We start from the raw sequence: 23,658 nt of genomic DNA, 5'->3' as shown, positions 1-23,658 counted from the left end.
TACTTTATGAAATAGCTGTAATTATATCTACTTTACATGGTGGAAAAGTTATGCAGAAGTACATTAAAGATCTTACCTACGCTGTCTGATCCAAAAAGGCTTATTTGAGAATGTTGACTCAGCCTTGTGCTATGTAACTATTCAATAACACCGCTTTCACACAGGCCACATTACTGGTGTCATTTCACAAGACAGAAGATAATGCTTTGCAGACTCTTCTGAAGTTCTTTTGCAGTATACTTCTTCATAACAAAATGCCAGCACATTAAGATTACTCAAATCAGATCCAAGGTTACGTTAAGCATCAGGCATCTCATTACACAAAATGGCATCCAAACATACCTGAAGCTGAAGGACTTAAAGGGCAGCTCAAACAGAGAGATGTATTTACATTATTTATAAGGTAAGTAGACAAAAATATTTTTAATCTCTGTAGGTATGGCTGGAATCACCTTTGAATCAAATCCATTAACAGGATGCCTAACTTTTTCATTCTAAGAACAATTAAACAGATGAATTACTTGGAAATGGTTATTCTGCATGCAAACCCTTTGGAAAGTCTGACCCAATTGTCACTAGGGTTTCCCCTTGCAGTCCAACAGGTGCCTGGGAGTTTGGTTAAACAACACACATCACCTTTTTGACTTTTCCTGCGAGAAAAGGGGAATCTCTCACCTTTTGATGCTTCTGAAAACAGCAGAAGTATCCCAGCATGCCATGCGGCAGGGAGTATGCAGCCTTCCATGGTGCTTGACAGAACCATGTTCAATTTGTATTGTTCTACCACATGGTTAGATCAAGCACAAAGGAAAACCCCATGAACAGCCAGAGTCAGAGTTAGGCAGCGCCAAAGAGAGAAGAGCGTTGAGAGGAAGCAGCATGGAGAAGCACAAGCTGAAGGTTCACTGAGAGCTGCTCTCCACTCCACCCATGCAAAAAGGTGCTGGATACAAGAGGTCATCCTTTACGCTACCACTGCAGGAACACCCTGGAGCACAATTGGGGTTAGTGTACAAGAACAGAGCCCGGGCAAATTCAGAGACAGAACTAGTATGATAGAAAACACTGCCAAAGGACTGCAAATAGCTCCCTCCAGGAAGGATGTGCAACTTCCACCACATACTGAATGCCTGATGTATGCTGCTATTTATTAGCTACTTACACTCTCATGGTGTCTCCTTTCAGAATAAATTCCATTTTGGTTTGTCCCATTTATTTAAATCCAATCTTAGAAATACCACAGCTAGTATTAATAATAGTGGATTCTGAGCTGATGGCCAACCTCTGGCACTAAACGCTCCCCAAGCTCCCTGTGAGCCAGCTTTCAGTTCCCAGTAGCCTTTCGTGCCAGTGGCACTTACACTGACAATCTGTAATGCCACCGCTTTGCCCTGCTGTTGTTTTTTCAACTGTACTTTTTAACATCGTGGCACATACATGCGACTCAAGACATATGAAGGCAAACAGAAGTATTTTGTTATTTGGTTTTCTGGCATAAAATTCATTCTTTCTTTCTTTCCTGATTATTTCAAAGAGCTTTGCTTACTATAACTCATTCCTGAAGCTCTGACATATAAAGTAGGGCATTCTGTTTTGGCCTGACTGCTCCCACTGAAATAAAACTCCCATTGACTTTAATGTCTGCAGAGCTATGCTGATGGAGGGTGCTTTTGAAAGTCACATCTCAAATGTTCTTGCAGGCTTCACGAATGAGAGGAAAAGACTGTCCTCTGCAACTGCTCAGAACATTTTGCTGGACTTCAGTGAAGGTCAATGCTTGTGCCTTAAAAAAAATAATAAAACGCTGCTATCCTTAGTAAGGGGTTTGCGTTGCTTAAAGAACAAAGTCAGCATCAAGCGGATTATTCATTGCCTACATAGAGAACAATGTGAGTACTCAGGCAGAGATGACAGATAATAGAGCAAAGGGCTCGACTTCATTTTGTACATTTTGCTGTGAACCAGCATTACCGTGCAGAAAGCCAACACACAATTACTTGCAAACTCCAAAAACTATGCACAGTGTTACCTTAGTCACCTTCTGCTGGGTTTTTTTCCTTAACTATACTAATGGTAAGACAAGCAGCTTTTGGGGGAATGCAACACAATTAACCTTCATTCCCCACAAGCTGACAAACTAGCCACAGTCCTAAAGGGTACAAAAATTAGATTATTAATTTTCTTTTGTTACTCACGCAAAATGGCACAATAGGCATTATTAATTTTTTCCCATGATTCATTCTAAATATCCGTAACCCTGGAAAATCCATACCTCATTTATTCACAAATTACATGTAATTGGCATTTCTGCCAGTAATTTTGTAGGGCTTTAGCAAAGGAGGGTTCAGAGTTTCATATCCTTATTCCTACACCTGTTTAATAATGCAGCAATTCTGGCATTCTTCAAGTGAATTTATCCACGGAATTCTGTTAAGCAACAAGAAGTAACGGTTCACATCTTCCAAAGACTTGTGTATCATATGCAGATTTTCAGTATTAAGAGGAATATTTGTAATAAACTGTAATTTCAGCATCCATGAACTCTTTCAGTCCTGCTGGAAAAAAACGTGGTCAAAGCCCTGCAAACATCTTCCTGAGAACCCCCTAGAGGATATTTTGAACAAGTCTCTGTTCCTCTGCTGCACTAATTAAACACTGCTCTCAGTAACTGCCTAAGCTAATCATCAGGTGCAATGAACAAGAAGTACCAGCACATAAAGAAACCTGACAAAACCCTAATTTATGTCCCAAAATACATCAGAGGCAAAATAATCCACAAGCATATTTTGGCTTTTGTGCTCTTTGCAGGCTACTGTAAAAAATGCTTAGGAATTAATAGTCTACTGCTTTGCACCTCTTTCGTTCTTTGGCAAATAGAGTAGAAAGCAGGAAGGCACACTATTTTGTGTTAGGCACAGTAAATTGTGTTTAAAAAATATCCATAAGCCCTTGGATGTGCATAAGGTCATTCTGCATACAGGTTTGCAACAAAAACGTTGAAAAAGGAATGACTGTATCCCCAGATATTTGCCATTTCTCATTAAAACAAATAAAACAAACCCAAACAACAACAACAGCAAACTAATAAAGAAAGACCCAGAAAGATCCAAGTAGAAGTGCTCTGCATCCAAGCAAGATCGTATGGTTTGCTCTTAATGTTAATTGAGCTCTGGTAATCTGAGATGTGCCTATCAGTCACTGAATCCTCAGTTTGCAAAGAAATTGCATCTGGGACCCTATTTTACTGTCCCACCAAGCTGTAATACTTCAGGAGCCTGCTGTAGTCTCCAAACAGTCAGAAAAAAATGTATTGTTCAATTGAAGGCTTGAATATTCTTGCACCAGTTTTAGGTGACTGGCTACCTTCATGCCACAGACACCACCATAATTTTCTTTATGCAATTCAAGTCGCCATAATGCATACAAAAAGGTGCTACACTTGCATCTTTGGTGAGTGTTGTGCAGCTTAATCTCCAAACAGGTGATGGTGATATGATTTCAGCCCCACCCCTTGCTACCCAAAGCCACTAGAAGGGACCACCTCTACACAGAAGAAGAGAACAAGCTGTGCCCCAGCTTAGCTCGTGAGGTACCCGAGTTACAGAAGCAATCACCCATCTTTCTTCTAATAATGACACCTCCAGAGGACAACCCAAATCTCAGATGAGGAACCTATGATGCCACATGCACGGGGAACCTAGGCCGATTGTATTATCTGCATGCCTCAACGATATGGATGCATCTGTCACTCAACATTAATTCTCCCGCCCTTTATCGTCTCTTTACTATAATTGCAAATAAGGATGTTGGTTGGTAACAAAGTAGTTCAGATATTATTTTTTTATTATTTTTGAAGACTACTCCAACTTAAAAATAAAATGAGAAAGATCCTTAAAATACACTTTTTAACTAAGACCTTTCGTTTTACCCACTAGGAATCACGCTCTCTGCCAAACAGACCCATCTACTGCATACTAAACTTATACTTCCCCAAGTGAAACACCTTCTACTCTTCCTGCTTCCCCCTTTACTGCAGTCAGGAAGCCTTCACCATATTGTTCATCAGAAGCTAGTGAAAGGTTAGGATGACTGGCATGACTAATATTATAAAGATCTGAATTGCTATCAAAGGTTTACAGAAAATGGAGGGCTATAATCAGCATACAGTACAGACAAATTACTTTTTCAACAAGAACATTTCTACAGTACAAGGGAATTCAGCTCCATTACCATTAGTCATAGCAGTCATGTTGTACTCCCTAATGACTTTAACTTCAGAAAAATGTCATGCAAGGCAAAGCTCAGATATACTCACAGCGTACAGTGAAGACTTCATGTTCATAATTATGAAATCAATCTAGGATTCAATCCGCAGGTAATTTGTTGCTGCTAAACAACCTTTCATTCAGATAGAATTATTAGGCACAACAAAGACATGTCCTCAGTTTTGCTATAGTCAGTCTCTGAAGATAGTTCTGCTGAGTCTTTGTGGCTTTCCAGTAAAAACAAAACAAAAAACAAAACACACAAAAACTCAACACACCATTTAACTGAATTAAAACAAATATTATAAAAGTAAAATCTGAATGCTGTTAATTTTCCAGTTGTCCAGATCAGAGGCAAGTGCTTCACATTCTTTTCACTCATGCTCAAGCAAAAGCCCAGGAGAGGAAGAGTGCTAGAGCCTGGCCTCAGACAAGATTTCCTGTGAACATGCCCAGGCCTAGAGCATCCTGTGTAGGACTGCCAGTGCCCACCACTGTCACCTCCAGCACGGACACACCAGAGAGCTGTCACATTTGGTGCGTGCTCAGGCAGGAGCTGCTGGAGACCAGTATGCTAGGGGCAGGCCAAATTGTGAATCCCTGTGCATGTGTCACTGCAGCATTGCAGCAAAGCAGACAAGCAAGTGGATATCAGTGCTTTTCATCAGACAGAAAATACTAAGGACAGCAATATGACTACAGAGTCTGTAAATGACTGTTTACTAAAAATGGAAGGAATTTGCAAATCTGTCATTGGAGTGATCGGCAAATTATGGGAACAACTGAGAGTGTTTAAATCAGACACATTATTTTGTAAGAACTGGATTAAACTCACTTGCCTTTCATGACTCTTAAACAGTGGTTGAGGACTGATGATATATTACACCTTTCGTTTTGAAAGTCCAACGAGCTTAAATGTTTACATGTCGCTAACCATAGGGAACAGGATAACCTTGGGAGAGCAAGGGACAGAAAACATGTGAACTGCCATAGGGACTCGACAAAACACCCTGACGTGCAGCCTGTCTTCTTCTGACTGGGAAATCTCTGTCCACTGTAGTTCTATACTTCTAAGGCTGAAACAATGCAGAAAAAAGAGAATGAAATTCCACATGATCGCAAGGAGTAAGAACTTTGTTCCAATGTAGACAGTTAACTCAAGAAATATGAATATGTATGAACACAGAGACTGCAAAAGACACATAAGGAACTAGGAGGAAAACTACAATTTCTAAGAAGAGAGTTTATCAAACACCTTTGAAAATTATGAGTGAGCAAATAGCAACTACATACTGCTTTCTAGTAACAGAGGATAACACAGGATGACACTAGCCCTAAACATGCAAGCTCTAGATCCATATGTATAGCAGAGGCTGATTTTGATTTAACAAGAGGCAGCACCAAAAAAAAAAAAAAAAAAAGAGAGAGAATTGTGCTGGCAGATGGTTCATTGTCCTCTTCCTATTATTCCCTGTGCTTTTGACTTGTACAGCACTATTTGGAACTGAAGTAATTAATTAAAGTCAGTTAGATATGATGTATGTCTTAATGCAATAGGAAGCAGAAAGACAAGTTTACTTCTTACTATTTCTGAAAGGAATCTTATTGCTAATATTTCTAATAATTAGAAGATGAAAGTTTTGGTGATGTTATGCTTGTAGATATGCATATTATTTAATCATTATCAGAAATGGTCTGTGTAGGTACAGCAGGTGGAACTTTAATCACTTTTTAAATACAAAATACACTGATAAACACAAACATTATTGCAGGGCAAAAAAGATATACAGCTGAATACAAGAGCTGCCCTCTGCGAAATCTATTTCGTACAGTGTCACACAGCAATCAAGAATCCTGCCAACTCTTGAAGTGACAAGAAGCTACCACAGAGACAACACAATCTGCTCATAGATTCATCTCCCTTCCTCCTAAAGCCCAGTGCTGCTTTAGGAAACAAAACTGCTGTGTAGTGAACTCAATCAAATCCTACTGGGCGGAAGATTTTTGTTGTTCTTTCCCCCCCTATTCTGACTAAAAATGGGAGCCTCCAGTGACCTAAGGCTAGCAAGTCCCGTTGGATCTTTAAGTCACAGTGGGCAGATGCAGCCAAAAAGAAAACAATCAGAATTTTATTGCTGCCACTGAAAAATGACAGCATTTCCTTTTTCCAAATAGAAGACAGAATTTGTTTCAGACCATTTCTCTGCTATCTCTTTCATAGAAACTCCTTTCTTTTAGTCTCAAATTCTATAAAGAATTGTGGGGAAAGAGCTGAACGAGGGGGAGCTTTATTATATTTTGGTGCATTACATTAAATGGAAGGCAGAAAAACACAAGACATAGTATCTATTGCCATTTGAGGCTTAAACGTATTAGATAGTGTATCCAACAGCTTTGCCTGTCTCACAGCCCTGGGCAAAAACATGTCCCTTTCCCTGCTGTTCCTCCATTTCATGCTATAATGCTTCCAATTCTCATTTTAAAAGGAATTATGTACATTATCTACCTGTTGCACAGAATCTACTTCCTATGGCTACTCATAACCTTTGCAGATGTTGCTCCATCATTATCAGTAAAAGCTTGAGTCATTTTGTTCAGGAAGGAAATAGCATCTGGGAAAAGTGCCTTGATGATGAATTAAAAAAGAAGGCATGTTCTTCTTGCTAAAGACTATCTAAAAGGATAATGGGGAGATGGAATAAATCCTAAAGGAACCAATATGCAGAACAAAGTTATCTCAGTATTTTTTTTCTGTGTTACATAGTTTTGTCCTCACAGTCACATTTAATTAATGGAAGACAGTTCTGTTTAGCCTGTCTGCACTGCTGAATGTGTTCTCTTGACACTACCTTCTTAAAGTCTCTACCATTTCAAACTGACAAAACTCCAAACATCTCAGCTTTTCTTCCCCATTCCTCTAACCATTCCTCTCTCCTATTTGTGTACAAAAAGGACTTCCCCGTCTTCTCTTAATTTACTCAACAAACACATTTTTTTCTCATTCCATGTTCTTCCTGACAGTGTCCTTCAAGATATCTTGCAGAATCCAAACAGACATGGCAAACACAGAGCGCTTCAGGAAAACCTCAGACAAAATGCCCTAACTTCGAAGTATTTGTACAAGTATATAACTCGCCCTAACATCGAAGTATTAAGCATGGGTATGATCCTGACTCTGGATGAGTACCTCTACAAAGCTCACACTTTCTGTGCATCATCACCACCTCCCAAAGGTCAAAGACCAGTTTGGGATAACACCCTTCACATTGCTTCCTACACTAACCCCCATATTCACTGTTTTTTCTTCACAGAACTAACTTCTAATTATTGGTGTTTGTTAAATGTATTAAACTACGTGAAAATATCAGAACCCTGAAGCGTGAACCCTCTGAGCAAAGAGATGAACATTGACAAAAGGATTTAAAATAAAAATTATTTTCCTATACACTAAGTTAAAGACATGCAAATGACATGGAGAATCCCACACTCAGCAAGGTCACTGACAAGTTACTAAGTGTTCCTATCCCAGTGGGATCATGGAGACTCATTCCTGGGTAACACAAAGCACTGCTCATGAGCCTGTCTTTGAATGACCAAGATTCATACCTCATGGACTTTTCTGCACGAAGACATGCTGTGTTAAATCCTGGGATCAAATATATTCCTCATAAAGAATACATGGAAAATTCCTGCTAAATGCCAAGTCTGAAACAGCCATGATTCAAAGGGACAACTTGAGCAGAACAGGTGCCAAGGATGTATGTTCTCTGGACTGATTTACAAACTAAGATTCTTATAAACCATTAGATGTTCCCTCTGCTCAATGTGAGTAGAGAGTGAGTCGAGTTCAGTGAATCTCAACACCATCTGGAAAGTCTACAGGCAAGGATAGCTCCTCTGTTGAGCTTTTCAATAGAATTAGTTTTCATCCAGCTGAAATCTTTGTTCTGAATCTGTACATTCCCTGCCCTCCTCCTTCATAAGTCAGGTTTATGCCTTTTCCATGTGGTTTTGATGTTCTCATAGAACTGGAGAGCAAGGAAAAAAACAGCTTAATGCCTTAAGGAAAAGACCCCCAAGATAAGAACTCATACAAAATATTATTTTATCAACATCACCAGCCACAGCGTTCTGCATTGTTGCTCTTCTTAGCTATGACCTTTCATAAATGATATCAGATGGTGTTTGCCTTATCCAATAGCCTGTACCATTGTTCAAGGCATGCGTGCACATACATAACGTTAATTTCTCTAGCCTATTAATAAAAGCAGAAGAAAGTAACCATGGCAAATAGGGTACAGATTTATTCAAATCTGTTTCTGCAGTCTACTTCCTTTTCTGAATTATATGTATGCATTTTCATTTCAAGTTTCTTTAAAGATGAATATTACTGGCTAATTAACTTGTTACTATGATGGACACAACCCAAAAACCTGGAGGAAAGTATGTCATAATTTCAATTCTAGTTATAAATTTTGTGGCTAGAGTCACAAATGATGGAAGACTTTAACATGCATACCCAAGACAACCTGACTGCAAATGAAGTTATCTTTATTTTATTTTCCCCATAAAGAGACAGTTTAGCTCAGCATATTGCTTGCAGATATGCATAAAACACCATGGCTTGTTTTGGGCTCCTGCCATTCAGTTTCGTGCTGCATCCCCATCTACAGTTGTTAATGTTTTACTACCAGGAGCACAATTAATCATGGCTTTTTTTTTTTTTTCTCATAGGGAAAAGACAAAAATTGTAGTAATTTTTATATAAAACACTGCAAAGTACTTCACCAAATAACAGTCATTTTTCTTCTCAGTACACACTAATAGATTATCTCACTGAAACCTGCTTGCCTTTACTGTATACGAAAAAAAAAAAAGCAAAATAAAAAGCAGTAATCTAAAACACATATATATCAAAACATAAAAAAAGCAGTCTGCTCAGTTGTGCTGCATTAGGCAATACTTTTACTGATAGCTGTACCATAAATAAAGGATAGCTAGGGCTGAGTAGAGGGTGTTTATGTTACTTTGGACTTTATTTTCAGGTGGAAAATAAAACTCCATCTAGCTCACAATACAAAATCTTTGTCCAAGCTATGATACAAACTGATTCAAAGCTTACTAGCTCACTGAACACAAAAATCTTACCAACTTTGATGAGTTTTACTCAAATTAATGCATGTTACTTCTGGATATAAAACATCTGTGAAAGTATATGAATTGACATCATCCCCTCACCTCCAGCTTCACTCACATCCTAGGTCAGCAGAGCCCACTGCCAGTTATATAAAAATTTCACCCATAATGTTGTCAGCCTTTCAGGTCTGAGAACTTACTTGAGCTCAGCTATATTAAGGTCATTGAGAGTTCTGCCTGAATAGAAATGAAAATCTACACAGCTTCCACCCCTCCAAAATATGTAGTTCACCACAAATTCATATATATCTTCATTGTTTTCCTTAGACATTTTATAACTTAGCAATTTTTTGAAATTAAATGCCACAAGCTTTTTCTTTCTTTCTTTTTTTTTTTTTTTTTTTTTTTAAGGCAGCTATAGACTACCATCTTTTCTTTCTTTTATTTTTTTTTCTTTTATTTTATTTTTTATTTTTTAAATCCATAAGGTAATTGGTTTTTTGAAGAACTAACTGAATTTTCCAAATTTAATTTTAAAAGATGCTCCATAATATCCATTATAGCAAACACTGTCCTGCAGATTCGATTAGTAGGCTCTCTGGACCTGCTTATTTCTGAATTGAAAGTGCAGTACAGCCTGGATAAATGAATTACCTGAGCAGCGGAACTTCTTGCTCTTGATCTGGCTGATTCGTTTGTTGGCAAGGCGACGCGGATTGCTGCATCGAGCGCCACTGGTTTCTATCGGATTATCCTGCAGGTAATCAGCCAGCCACTTCAAATGGCAGTCGCACACAAATGGATTCTGAGCTAAATGTCTGAGAGAAGGATGGGATGTTTAATCAGAAGTGACCTGTGACACTGTACTCCATCACTGTTTTTCACAAATGCAAACCTGAAGAGTAGAGTAATTGAATAAGCTTCCAAAAACCCAGGCCTGGCGGAAACCACAGAGCTTCACATGAATGGAAGAATTCTGTGAGCTATCACATTTTGTAGCTCATTAAGGCTCTTGCAAGTTCTTTCATGGAGGAAACAAAAATTAATACAGCAAAGCCTGCTTTAAAGGACACAGACCTACTGTCTACAGCAGCCAGCATTTTTTCCTGAAAGCTTGAAATGATGCATTATGAGAGAAATGCTGCCTTCTTGATGCACCTGACCCAAGATCATTTTGTACCCTGGTTCAAAAGAAATTTTATTGGCAGCTCAGTTTCCTGGGATCAAAATATGAGTAAGTGAAGTGCCTGAGATCAGTGGGCAAAGCCAGAAGCAAGCCAGGGGTCTTTTCTCAAGAGTGAAATTGATACTTGCACATATCAACATGCCTAATAGTATTCCCCTTACATCTCTTTCTTCCTGAAACAACAAAAAAAAAATTAGTTTTGAGAGTGAACTGTTTATGCAAAGTAAAACTTGATGCTATCCTTCACCAAAATTTCCACAACACATTTCCCACACAGCTGGAGATAGGCACTATAGCATACTTTTTAACTGGAGAGTTAGACTTTGTTAATAGAAACCCCCTGAAGTTCCTCGTAGAGAAAGAGCTTTTCTCTGCTTTTGTTATGATTCTTTTCACTTATCAAAGTTGAGCAGTATATCAGGAGTTTGTCAGGTCTTAGGACTTGATTGTGATGTCAGTTAAATTAACTCACACCCACCCCTCTAATTTCCAAGGGAGCAGAACAGGACACTTCAGTAACAGGGAAAACAGTAAAAGACATGCTTAAATTTGGATTTGGACAGAGGTGTAAAGTTATATCCTCACAAGAACGCTGCTCTGTTATTGCTAGTGTATTTTTCCCACCTGCAGAAACTACTCTCTTCTGTCTGGATTTATATTTATGAACTGACACTTAACAGAATAAGTGCAAAATACAACAGGGCAATGGCTGTCAAGAAGTGGGAAATGAAAGCAAGCATAGCAGAAAGTGCCTAAAGAAACTAAAGATTGCTGTTGTAGTAAAACCATGCCATTCCTGCTATGAAAGGTCCAGAGAGCAAACAAGTAAGCATATGACACAGGACATGGCCTAGTTTTGTTGTTCTACAAAAAAAAAAAAAGCAGAAAATTGCAATCACTTGGAGTAACAAAAATGGGAGAATGAATCAAAAGATTTCTTGGAAAAGCATCCTAATGGATGCAGCAAGGCCATTCTAAGTAACGGCCAACAGCAGTGCTAATAAAAACTCATAGAAACCAAAGAGATTGATTTTTTTAAAAAATCTTATAGGGTGTTGCCTGTTTAAATTGACAAATCACATGTACCCTTGTAATTGAATCTTCTGTCGCACTTGTTTACGTATGTATCTATGCTCACACATACATAGTCTGAAAATTACGGTTGTAGCAGATGGTGTGCACGGATGAGGTGGGCTGGGATTTCTACCTGATTATTCTAATGTCTTAATGGTTCACAACGATAAGTACTGGCCAGATATCTGTTGGAAATTAAGGTTGTGCTTCTGGCTGACTGAGGAGGTAGCAGATACCCTGCAGCTAGGAATCATCCATATTAATTCATTTACTTGGGAATTAAAACAATTATAAAATTAATTTGTGTAATGCATTTCCAGTATTAAAAATATATGTGCATATATTTATATACACAAATATACAGAGGCTTATACCTATAAATGCACATACAAATGTATATAAACAGACAATATTGTGTATGAGGGGGTTGTTTCTTATTTTTCATTTATATCAGGCTGCCAACTCCAGTTCTGAAGAAGTCCTATTACCTTATTATCTTCCTACTCACAGCTTTAGGATGAAACCTTCTTCTGTAAAGTATCAAGTCATTTCCATACTTTTGCTCCCAATTTTGCTTCTGAAGCTAATGCTTCTCCTAATGCCTCCAATTCAAAGACATTCAAAAAATATTTAGTGAATTTTCTTAATGGATGAAGTAATACAGTGCATCATTTCCCTTAAAGTGGAATGTTAACTGAAATATGATTTCAGAAGCAATGACTGGTACAACATAACTCAGCCCCAGTGAGGAGCTACACCATCTCACTAGCTCGTTAAAAACTGTTAGGCAATTTTTAAAATAGAATCCCCTGTTCATATATTGTGCAGAGTCAAATTTGTGCATATCACCTTCCAACAAACAGTATGAATGAATTAATTGGGTAGCTTAATTCACTTATGATGTTTACGTAACTACATTACTATAGGTAGCTGTGCTGAATTTACGCAACAGTTCTCTTTATCTTGCTCCTTTTGTTTCTTTCAGAAAAGGAGGGGCCGCTACCTTGGTGTCTCTTTCAAATTTTCTTAATGTCAGATGCACATCCTTTGCAAAGACAGGCAACGTCTTTTGGGAAAAAAGGAGAGCTTGTCATTTCTGATATGCCTGCATACTCACAGAGTCTGGATCGATCGAAGTGGCGCAAAGAGCCCCTTGCTGATGGTCTGCAGTTTGTTGTCGTAAAGAGATAGCAGTTTGAGATTATGCAGACCTTGGAACGTGTTTACCCTCAGGCAGTTGATCTTATTGGCATTGAGAAGCCTGAAAATAGAGGAAAGGTTTATAATTCATTAATCTTATTATAATCAAATAAAGATAGACTGAACTTTGGGGTTAAATCTAAAACATATTAACCCAGTCACCAAAGCCACTCCATATTTACACATCTCCATTTGCTTGTTACATTAAAAAGGTGAAAAAAAACACAGACAATATTAGTACTCTCATAGCTAGAGAAACATATAGACATATAACAGTGCTAGCTAGATTCAAATACTTAATTTTTTTTTAATGCCTCACCTTCCCCATTTGTTCAAAATTCCAAACAAATATTTAAAGACTTCAGCTTAATATGCATGGAAACGGCAAACACTTCCCACCTTGCTATTCCATACACACACACATACGAAGTCCACAATGACAAAACCTTTTTTTTTTTTCTTTTCCTTTTTCAGTTTTCTATAGTTGGCAGCTGTCTTAAGTCTAACTGAAATTTCTGAAGGTTGACATCTTGTGATAAGCAATGCAGGGTAAATTGGATCATGGAAGAACAGAAAATGTGATTCGCCTCAGAGATAAGAAGAAAGCAATGTAGGGTCTGGACTAAAACTTACTGAAATCCAACTCACTTCATGCCTAAGGATAGCCAAGAAGTGGGACAGGTTACTCAAAGAAGTTGCACCACCTCCACCATTGGAGATTTCAAGACAAGACCGGATAACATCATTAGCAACCTTCTCCAATCTAGTAAGCTGACTGCTTTGAGTAAAGGTTCTTAGGTCTTTTTGGCTAGTAACCACCTGATGTTCCCTCCAACTTCAATTGTCCTACAATTCTGTGAAGATATTTCATTCAATTTACGTCAGATGACTTTGCAGCTTTGGAAAAGCAGCACAAAGATATTTTGTCATGCTTTTATTTATTTGTTTATACTTTAGTTTGCACATCTACACAGCAACCAGTTAGTAAAACTCATCAGTTCAGCCAGAAAATCTATGACAGGGCTTGTGCAAGTTCTCTTATGTTATCTAGCCAGAGTCCTGGCAACTATATAGTATATACCATCTCAACAACAAGCTGGATTGCTTTATGAGACAGTCAAACAGAGGAGCACTTAAATTGCCACTGTCATCTACATATGTGATATTTCACACATAGAAGGAAAATAGACAAGAAATGACCTATCCTTAGATGAGCTAAAATCCACATTTTTCAACTACTATAAGTATTAAAAAAATGGTACATCGCAAACAGGGTATGGTATTAACCCATCTCACTTCATCAGAAAGTTCTCGCTACTTTGCTGTTGAGTTTGAAAGGTTTAATATTATGTTAGTGTGACTCTCCATGAGATTCCATGCTCATATCAAATCAGAAGGCAAATGTATTTATAGGTAGAAAGGAAAAGACATTTTCCATTAAACACGCTTTAAAACTCACAGGGATTGTCTGTTTTTGAGAAACTGCACATAGAGCACTCTAGACAACAGGCCAACCTAACAGGCAACAAATGCACACTTGTTAGCTGCATATGATGCTTTTCTTTTGCTCCAAAATATAAGTTCAAAAAGCGCTTCTTCTGCATAGCACCATGCCTTTCCATTGCTGAAACCTTTGGAACATTTTGCACTCTACAGCTCTGTGCTCCCACCATCAATTTGGCAGAGCCTCATTACTGTATTAACAGCATACAGTAACTGTGCTGTGCAGAAGATGGATATATACTTGGGCAGAGTCCTTTTCTCAAGGAAGGCAGTGAGAGGGTGTTAGAGCAGAACTCACCACTCCAGCCAACAGAAAAGTCAATACCAACTCACCTAAATTTTCTTCTCCATGAGTCTTGGAAAAAGAATTTTGATGTAAGGTAAGAGAAAGTCCCATTGAAGGCAACAGACAAATTAGGTCATATTTTTGCACGAACTAATAATGCAAATCATTTTATGGTATCATGAGCAGCATTACTATGACCTCTCTGTTGCCAGTATTTTTGTCTGATAATTACATGACTCCTAATCCATACTTCCATTGACTCCATTAGAAATAACTGTAATTTTCACAATAAAGTTCCAGAATAGTTCCTCCTGTTTATTAGACTTCTGAGATTTTGCTTCAACAACAAACATCAATGTCATCTCTTACTACTTGCTTCTAATAGCCATTCATATGTCTAAGCCAAAGCAGCCTTCTACAGCTCAGTTCTCATGCATTATGCATTTCTCTTTTATACTTGTACTTTATCTTTTATATAAAGAACAGGTTAACAAGTCATTAGAAAGCATAATCATTTACTGAGTTTTGAACAATAGCCACAGACATACACTAAATGTTGCAAACACTCCCGTATCTACTCCCCATCCTTGGGTATTGGTCTCACGTTGTTTTTAGGTAATGCACATAAACTTAGATTGGTTGCTCCATGGCTTGGTACCTTGTTATACCTTGGCTTGGTACCTAGTTATACAGGAAGGAAACTGGAAGCAAGAATGTACTTTGATATATTTTACTAGATGTTATTTTCTTCTATTATTATACTTCTAGTTTATATTGCAAGTAGCACTTCTAATAAACCATTACGCAAATTGAAGATAATCTCAGGAATAAGAGAATTTACAACTGAACTACTCTTGGATTCTTATATATGGACAACCATCGTGTCTGTTTTAAGAAGTGCACACATAGCAGTGCAAAGCTCTACAGATGCTGCTCACCCCCTTTGAAGAATGGGCTAGAAGTTTAACAGTCATTGATCCCACTTAATAAGCCCTCAGAGCAAAGTTGACCTGGAACTGCAGTCAAACACAGGATTTAAATTCATTCTGTCTTTCAACAAAACATGAATAAACCCAATGCTGGCAATTAGAATGTACAATGTGACAAGGTTTCCTAGCATAAATGTTTGGTGACTAGATTCATGGTCATATAATCAGTGACATTTCTGTATGAGACAAACAATAAAAATGAGCAAAACTTATCCTATGCGTAGTCACAAATACAGAGTACAGAGGCACACCCTCTGCTTTAAGCATCAGAGAAAGTAATTTGTAAAAGGAAAGTGCTTCTGCAGACTGTTTAGAAGAGGGAATTCAAGTACTACAAAGCTCTTCCAGGGTGACAACACCTATTCCTTATACCGTCTACACAATATATGTGCAGTACCTAAATCTAAAGAGGGCAGATGGTGTGCTTAATAGTAATCCAGATGTAGCCATACCGGGTGAATCATAAAATCGTAACATAGATTAATGTCCTATTTCTGACCAGAATCAGCGAGAAAGGGAAACGAAAGTGGAAAACCATGAGAAAACAAAATAAATCAGACCCTCTTTTTTTTTTTTTTTTTTTACCTCCTACTTGCTGTGAATTAGAGGATGACTTTTGGCCATAAGCATTAAGGTTTATGTATCTTCTTTCAAAACACTCAACTATTTTAAAATATCCATTATGGATATTATTCCAATTCTTTTTTGATTCCTTCTTAAATGTCACAGCCCCCCAGGCTTTTAATTATTAATTAGGTAAATGTGACTGGCCTCACATATAGTTAAATATGATTTATTTTTTTTTTTAACACAAAGGCAAACTAGAAAAACAGATATACTGTAGCAAACAGAAATGCTGATCTTGCCTAAACACCGAGCTATGATGTAAAAGAGACTATGAGTTTATTTTCATTGGACTTGCACCAAAAGAAGGGACAATATTAAAAGCTGAGTCATCTTTTATCAAGAATTGCATGCTATTTGTTTTGCACCGATTTATTATGAAAGTAAACTCCACTAATTTTCCCATTTTGTTATCAGCTTGATTGGATTGAGATTTACACATGGCTTCCAGATGTGGTGCACCACTCAAAAGTAGGTTAAAAATTCAAGTAGAAATAAAACTGCATGCTACCCAGAGGAAGGAAAGATTATTAACTCAAGTCTCCATTTTCATCCCACTGGATATGTTAAAAACATGAAGAAATCCTCTTGCAAGTCTAGGACCACCCCAGAATATGGGATGATGGTTAAGGACACTGTGCTCTGCAGACCACTGAAACAGTAAGCAGTATCACAATTCCACGATCCCTTTCCTGAAAGAGGGATGTGTGTCCACACTCATTGAAATAATAACATGTTTCAGCTAAGCCCTTTGAACAAATGTGTACTGAATTGGCACTGTAATTGTATCAGATGCTCATAAGCACCATCTGCATAATTAAGATGGTCTCATAATTGAATTATATGCCCAAGCACAGTTTCAAGTGATTAACATTTAAATAACATTTTGAACTCCAAAACCAAAATGATCGAAGAAATTGCTTTTTAAGAGCAAATGGGGATGTTGATATGGCTTTTACCCTTAGCAGTGTTTGCATTCTCAGCTCAGTGAAGTCAAGTAATCAAACTATCAACAAATAACTACGTAACTCAGAGACCGTAATAGCAGCCTAGCAACCTTAACACATACTGGAGACTGCAGGTTGATTTCTGTTGCTATAGAACGGACCAGAAATCATCCTAGGTAGAGTAATGAGCCAAAGGAAAGTAGTAGGGGAAAAAAGCTGCGCAGAACCACTAGAAAAATTCTTATCTTTCCTTTTACTATCTTTTTGTTTTAACAATGATGGCAACACAATGAAAAAGAATCCCATGAAGTGTCTGGCACATCCTACATGCCAAACTCTGCTGGGGAAATGAGAACTCACCAGAGAAAGGCAGATGCAAAATGCATAGGAGAGGAGAAATGAAGTCATTTGCACAAGTAAAAGCAGCATACAAATTGAATACATGTGCCTTTTATAGAATATCAATAATCAAAGGCTTCACCTACTTTCAAAGGTACTACATGGCAGCAAGGAAAGGACTCCTGGCAGAAAACACTCCTTAGTATATAAAATACCTGTTACCAAAAGTCAAGATATTTTTTTCAGCAAGGTTTTTCCAGCATTTTGGTTTGAAATCTGTAGGGTATTGAGACCTTTTTTGCATTTAACGCAGTTTATTATGGGAGAACAGCTGAAGTGCCAATATGCAAGTATCCAGTCAAGGGCTGTGTCAGATGAGCTACAACAGCCATCTGAGCAGTCACTGATGAGCTGCACCTAATGATGTAGTTGTGTGTCCCTGCTTACTTATTGGCAAAATAGTCACATTAGGTTCCAGAAATGTTTCAGAATGGCCTGGAGCATAGAGGAGCAATCCGACTGCCTCCCTGTGTAAAGATATTTTGACATCTACTAAAATTTACATTTTCTAATGTGATGACTGACCACCAAAGAGTCTGTCAGTGCCTCAATTGATAATACTCAGTGTCAACTCATCATCACGCTTGCTTGAACCAGCTTGAAGTGTTTCTCCCCATTCAGGGAGCTGGATGATGGTGATGACAAATTTATTCAAAGTAAATTAAAATGGAAAATGAGTTTATAATGAGTCAAAAAGGAAGTGCAGAGCATAGTCTGATAGTCCTAGTTTGGAGAGATTTTAAAGGCCTCATTTCATTCCTCATCCAACAGACTGCAACTCTATTTGAAGTTGCAAACAACTTATTGTTTTGAAGAATAAAATCTGTAAAACAATTGCGTCATATGCATGTTACTACCTGGAGTATCATAAGCATGTGTCATTGTAGCATCTACACATCTGCTATTCAAAATTTGATATTGTCCATTTTACACCTACAGATAACCACATGATAATTCAGATACACAGGGGAATGAACACATTTTCTCAACTTCCTGCACTATCAGGGAGATAGTTTCTTGTATAATAATTGCTAGGAGAGTTTCTGTCAGGTGAGTCCAGCTTGGAGCACTGGCGTCAGAAGAGCTAATAAATTACAAGCTGACGTATGAACTAGCGGTTGTTTTGGGAAGCTGCATGCAGACAGATTACAGAAGTGACACAGAAAAAGCAGATGCTGTTGCAGTCTTTCATTAGTGCTTGACTGTAATTGTATTTCTGTGTCTGGCAGATGCTGCTCCCTCACTTTAACAGCAGTTATTGAGTTTAGTAATATTATCACAACAGCAGCCTAAATGCAGAAATCTAAAGAAAAAAAGCTTGAGGCAAAAGGCTTGAAAACAATTCTAAAGCTATTAAACAGGTCTGTGCAGAGAGCATTTTGTCCTGGACTAGAAGGATGAGGGCTGCACAGTAGCTCTGCTGTAGCTGTTCTGCGTATCAAAGAAAAAGTCCCCATGCCATTTTGCTAAGAAATTAGAATCACAAAATCCAGAAATGACATAGGTTGCAAAGGACCTTGGGAGGTCATCTGGTCTGAAACCCACTAAAAGCAGGACCAATTTAATTCAACTAGCCTTATCTGAGAAATAATTATTTTGTTGGCCCACAGGGTAATTCGTGATGGCAGTAAGCTCAAAAGGTTTCTTGTCCTTGTAGACTGCCCAAAACAGGGTGAGCTGTGAGGTCAGACCAGTTTGCTCAGAGTTTTTTTTCAGTCTTGTCTTTAAAACCTTCAGGAACAGAGATGCACGACTTCTGCTCCACTGCTTGACTCATCATTGTGAAAATGTTTTCCCTTATATCCAGTCAGAAGCTCTCATTTTATGCCTATTCTCTCTTTGCCATGAGAAAAATGAAGAAATCTTACTTACTAACATTACTTATAGCTCAGAATATTGTTATGTGAAGGAGAGACTACTGTGTTACAAAGGACTTGGAAATGGAGAAATGTCATTCCTTTATTCTGGCATTTATATGCTCTTTGCATCTCCATTTAATGATACAACAGTTCAATGTATACAATACAAAGTATTGGAACTGATATGCATTCTTTAGAGTTTTTATATATATATATATATATTTAATACTTCATATGGGTTTGTGCTTCACTGGATTTTCTTTGAGCGTCTAACAAGCTCTAAAAGTGCACAATAAATATTTGGTAGATCATAGATCCTATTTTAAGCTCTTAAGTACTGGGATTCTCTTTACAATTACAAACAAGGCAAGTACTTTAGACTTGGCAAGTTTACTATGGAGCTATTTTCCAAGCAACCTCACCAGAAAAGCTATGACAGTACCAAATATCATACCACGCATCTGAGGAGAAACAGCATAAAAAGCACAGTAAGAGGTCCAATAACTCAAAGAAAGTATGACTTGTTGAGTTTGGGGAAGGTTGATAGTAGCAGTTTTTAGAAGCACATAAACAACTAGCCACTTTGAACAAACCTGTTCTAAATAAAGGTCAGTCTGAGTTGTACCAATCAGATCTAGTTCCAAATTTAACTCAGGTTAGGTGATTGGATCTGGAAGTTTATTTTTTCACCATTTTTGAATTTATTTTATCTGTCAATATGTCAAAATCTAGGTATCATCAACAAACCTCTGCTTTCAATATATATGTACATCAGCAGTGTATCTGCTTGAACCAACATCAATACAGAGTTGACTATGGGATTTCTTCTTGCCCACAGAGCTTGTCCAGCAAACCATGGGGATCTCAGCCATGAGATTTAGGATCAACACACCTGAGCATTTGTATGATTAGTAACTATGCAAAGTAAGCTCCCTGAAGAAGGAGGATTTATTGAAAACTGATACTTGCCAGACATGAAAAATGAGATTTCATCCACTCATATTATTTTGCTATATAATCTCTTTAAACAGTAGAGATTTTATATCTTTCGGTTCCAGAAAACACAGCACTCTGAAGCATTAAATGTAAAACTAATAAAAAGGCTCCCAGAATGTTTGTTTTAATATGGCTGGAGAAAAGAAAGTGTATTACTTAGGTATGAAAAATACTGGTTAACAAACTTGGTGCCCATTATCCACAGCTCACTGCCTTGAGCCACTTGACTCTGTTTCACTGCAGGCTGGCTCTGCACATTTGCTCCTTTAGGAGCAAGCAGAGCAACCGTCAAGTTTATCTGTCACAGCGCTGCTGAAAAAGAAAGAACTGCACAGCATTATGCTGTGCCCCCTGTGCAGTGACTGGCAGACTGCTTGGCAAACTCAAGGGCTCATGAAAGAGCTTGTCCACATTCCAGGAAAGCTGAAAGACAGGTGAGAAGGACATTCAAATGTATTCCACTTTCTAGACGGATTCAGTTCAGCTTGAGGCCTCCTGAACAGGCATTCAAATTGCCCATAGCTAGCACTTACTTGAAAACTTAAGCTGAAACCACCTTTAGGTGAAACCCTTTCCACCCTTCTGATATTCAACAATTTACACAAGCATTGATAATTAAGCAAATTCTATTCCATACTTTGGGCTGATTAATGGCACAGTGAAATGAAAGTTAAAGTTTACTATAAAAAAAAATAAAAAATCAGATTCCATTTTCCCCCCTTTGCCAAATCCAGATTGACCTAAAACTCTCAGAAGACATTTGATCCAGTCTGCTGAAAAGAAGCATGTATGAAGGACAGGCTACAGTAGCTTTCTAGCATCCTCTCTCCTGGAAACTTCAAACAGGTTAAGGAAAATGGCATGGTCCAAGAAAAGCTTCTTTTCCACAGAACAGATGTATAGTTGGACTTGCACAGTAACCTTTGCTCTTGAGTTGGTTAAAATTGCGTATTTAGGAAAACATTAAGATTTGTGAAATCAGCAATTTAACAGAAATCCAATAATGTGATTATTTACATGGGGAATGTTAACTATTTAACAATGAAGACTTCAAAAACAATATTTAAAATAACCCAATAGGGTTCGAACTAAAAAATACTACTAAAAACAAAAAATAATATCTAGATGTGCCTGGTTTCTTTTCTGCTAAATATGTTATTGACTTACCTCTGTCTTGTGTGACAGAAATAAGGAATTCTAATGCTAGCCAGGTCATATAAAACTTGTTCTGAATTCTTCTTTTTCCACACACCAAAGACAGATTGGACAGTTTAAGATGCTGACATGCCTGAGTTGAGTATTACTTTACCCAGCTACAGCATTTTTGACATTAGTGGTAGTGCCTGTAGGTGTAGGGCACTTACACAAAACAATTCTGCCTGAATAAAGGTGGAGTCATCTGGGCCTGTAGTGTCATAGTGTATTTAAACAGAAGGATAAGGACATTTCTGAGAGGTCATGATGAGTCTTACCCAAAACAGTAAACAACAATATTATCTGCTCTGCAATTTCACAGTATTTTTTCCTTCTAAATAACATCTCAACACTTTTACACAGGACCCACCACCATTCCCCTTTTTCTGAGGGTGTGCTGCCGTACCATAAGACCAATATATTTTCAAAAATGTTCCAGCTCAAGCTTAGGAAATTATACTGGCTACCAGGATACTTTAATCATAGCCTTCTTATCAGTATGTCTCCAGACTAATAGGAAGAAATCCAATCTAGAGCCCACTGAACACTAAATTAGATCTAATCATAGGGCACTTTTCCAACTGTTCAACAGCAGGTCTAAAAACAGCAAATGCTGTTTATTTTTTAGGTATCCGTTAAAATACTACAAGCAATCCCACAATACTTGCTTCAAAGTCATGATCAGAATAGTGTGCATAATCACCCAATGTTCACCTTGCCAACAGCTACTTTATATTTAAATTCTTTCAAAAGTCCCTGAAAGCCACTGGAGTCACAGGACTCTGGGAATCCCATAAACAGGGCAACCTCTCAAGATTTACATACTTACATCTTCTCAGCTTGAGAATATTTAAATGGTTAAACCTTTTAACTGTTCTCTGGCATATAGATTTTGTCCCCATAACAGAAAGCTGTCAGCTAATTCACACTGGAAAATTACTGCATCTGGGCTCCAGTAAGTAACTCACTGAAAGCCTGCACTACACGCACAAAAGAACTATAGGAAAAAGGGGCTGAAACATGTTTAATGCTTTATTCAAGAACTCTAGACCCCCATTTTTATAGGGCAACGTGTGAGCCATGTGTTGAGTGATATTTTCTTTTTTTTCTACTTGGAGAAACAGCATCTGTAAAGAGTCCTGGGTTAGAAACAGCAATTGTGTATTGCTTCAAACTAGTAAACATAATATACTTTCTAGATAGAAAAAAAACATACACAACCAACCAACCAACAACAAAAACCCAAGAGTTTGATAAAGCTTGGATTTTAATAGTTTCTTTTGCAGGGATCAAAATAACGGGTAAAGTTTTAGCTTTCCTTTTACCCACAGCATCTTTGTTGTACCAAACACAACATGAATTTAACAGCGACAAACATGCCAGCTCTATCAACATGCACCAGGTCCCAGCTTCTAAGCACTTTCATGCTTATTACTCTCACTGATGTTAAACTACCACCCTCCTAAATATGCAGTCTTCTCCTAGTGCACAGACTGATCGCAAAGGCACTGAAGTACTAACAAACTTGGGAGGTATGGGAGAGGAAAGGAGCTGCCAGAAAAAGTATGTGCAAAAGGCCAAGACAAAATAATTGGCTGTCTGCAGGAGGAGATGAACAGCTTGCTACCATCGCAGCTCAAGGTTTGTCATAGCCAAACCATATGTGCTCTTGCTTGTCCTTCTCTAGAATAAGATGGCCTATGTTTGCAATTAAGATCTTATGGCTAAATTACACACCTGAATAATCCTCTGTTTAACATAGAGCAATTTTGAACTATTTTACAAATTAGGTCTTTCTCTTTGCTCATGGATTTATAATCAAAATCCACACCTATTTTTGTATAGCATACAGCTACATGTACTTCAAAGACAATGGCACACATTAAAGATTAATCATGACATTTTGGACTTTCATTTCTAGTTGTGTCAAGAACGAAAGGCTTACAATAACATGTTAAAAAGCTACATTTTTTATTTTACATTTTATTTCATTTATTATT

General features: G+C 37.8%; 1 protein-coding gene across 3 annotated transcripts in view; it reads right to left on the bottom strand.

Moving 5' to 3' along the window:
* The window catches only part of SLIT3 (slit guidance ligand 3), a 515,559-nt gene that overhangs the window by 127,544 nt on the left and 364,357 nt on the right, over positions 1-23,658 (bottom strand). For all 3 annotated transcript variants that reach the window (XM_084535767.1, XM_084535765.1, XM_084535766.1), the window contains 2 exons: positions 12,779-12,922; positions 10,056-10,219 (listed from right to left, as the gene is read on the bottom strand). In XM_084535767.1, the coding sequence (XP_084391893.1) occupies positions 10,056-10,219; positions 12,779-12,922 (308 nt within the window). The remainder of the gene's footprint in view (positions 1-10,055; positions 10,220-12,778; positions 12,923-23,658) is intronic.

The sequence above is a fragment of the Aythya ferina genome (genome assembly GCF_964211825.1).
Source record: "Aythya ferina genome assembly, chromosome: 14".
In the NCBI taxonomy this organism is placed as follows: Eukaryota; Metazoa; Chordata; class Aves; order Anseriformes; family Anatidae; genus Aythya; species Aythya ferina.
The sequence above is the reverse complement of the archived record's forward strand: the minus strand, read 5'-3'. Positions and strand labels throughout refer to the sequence as shown.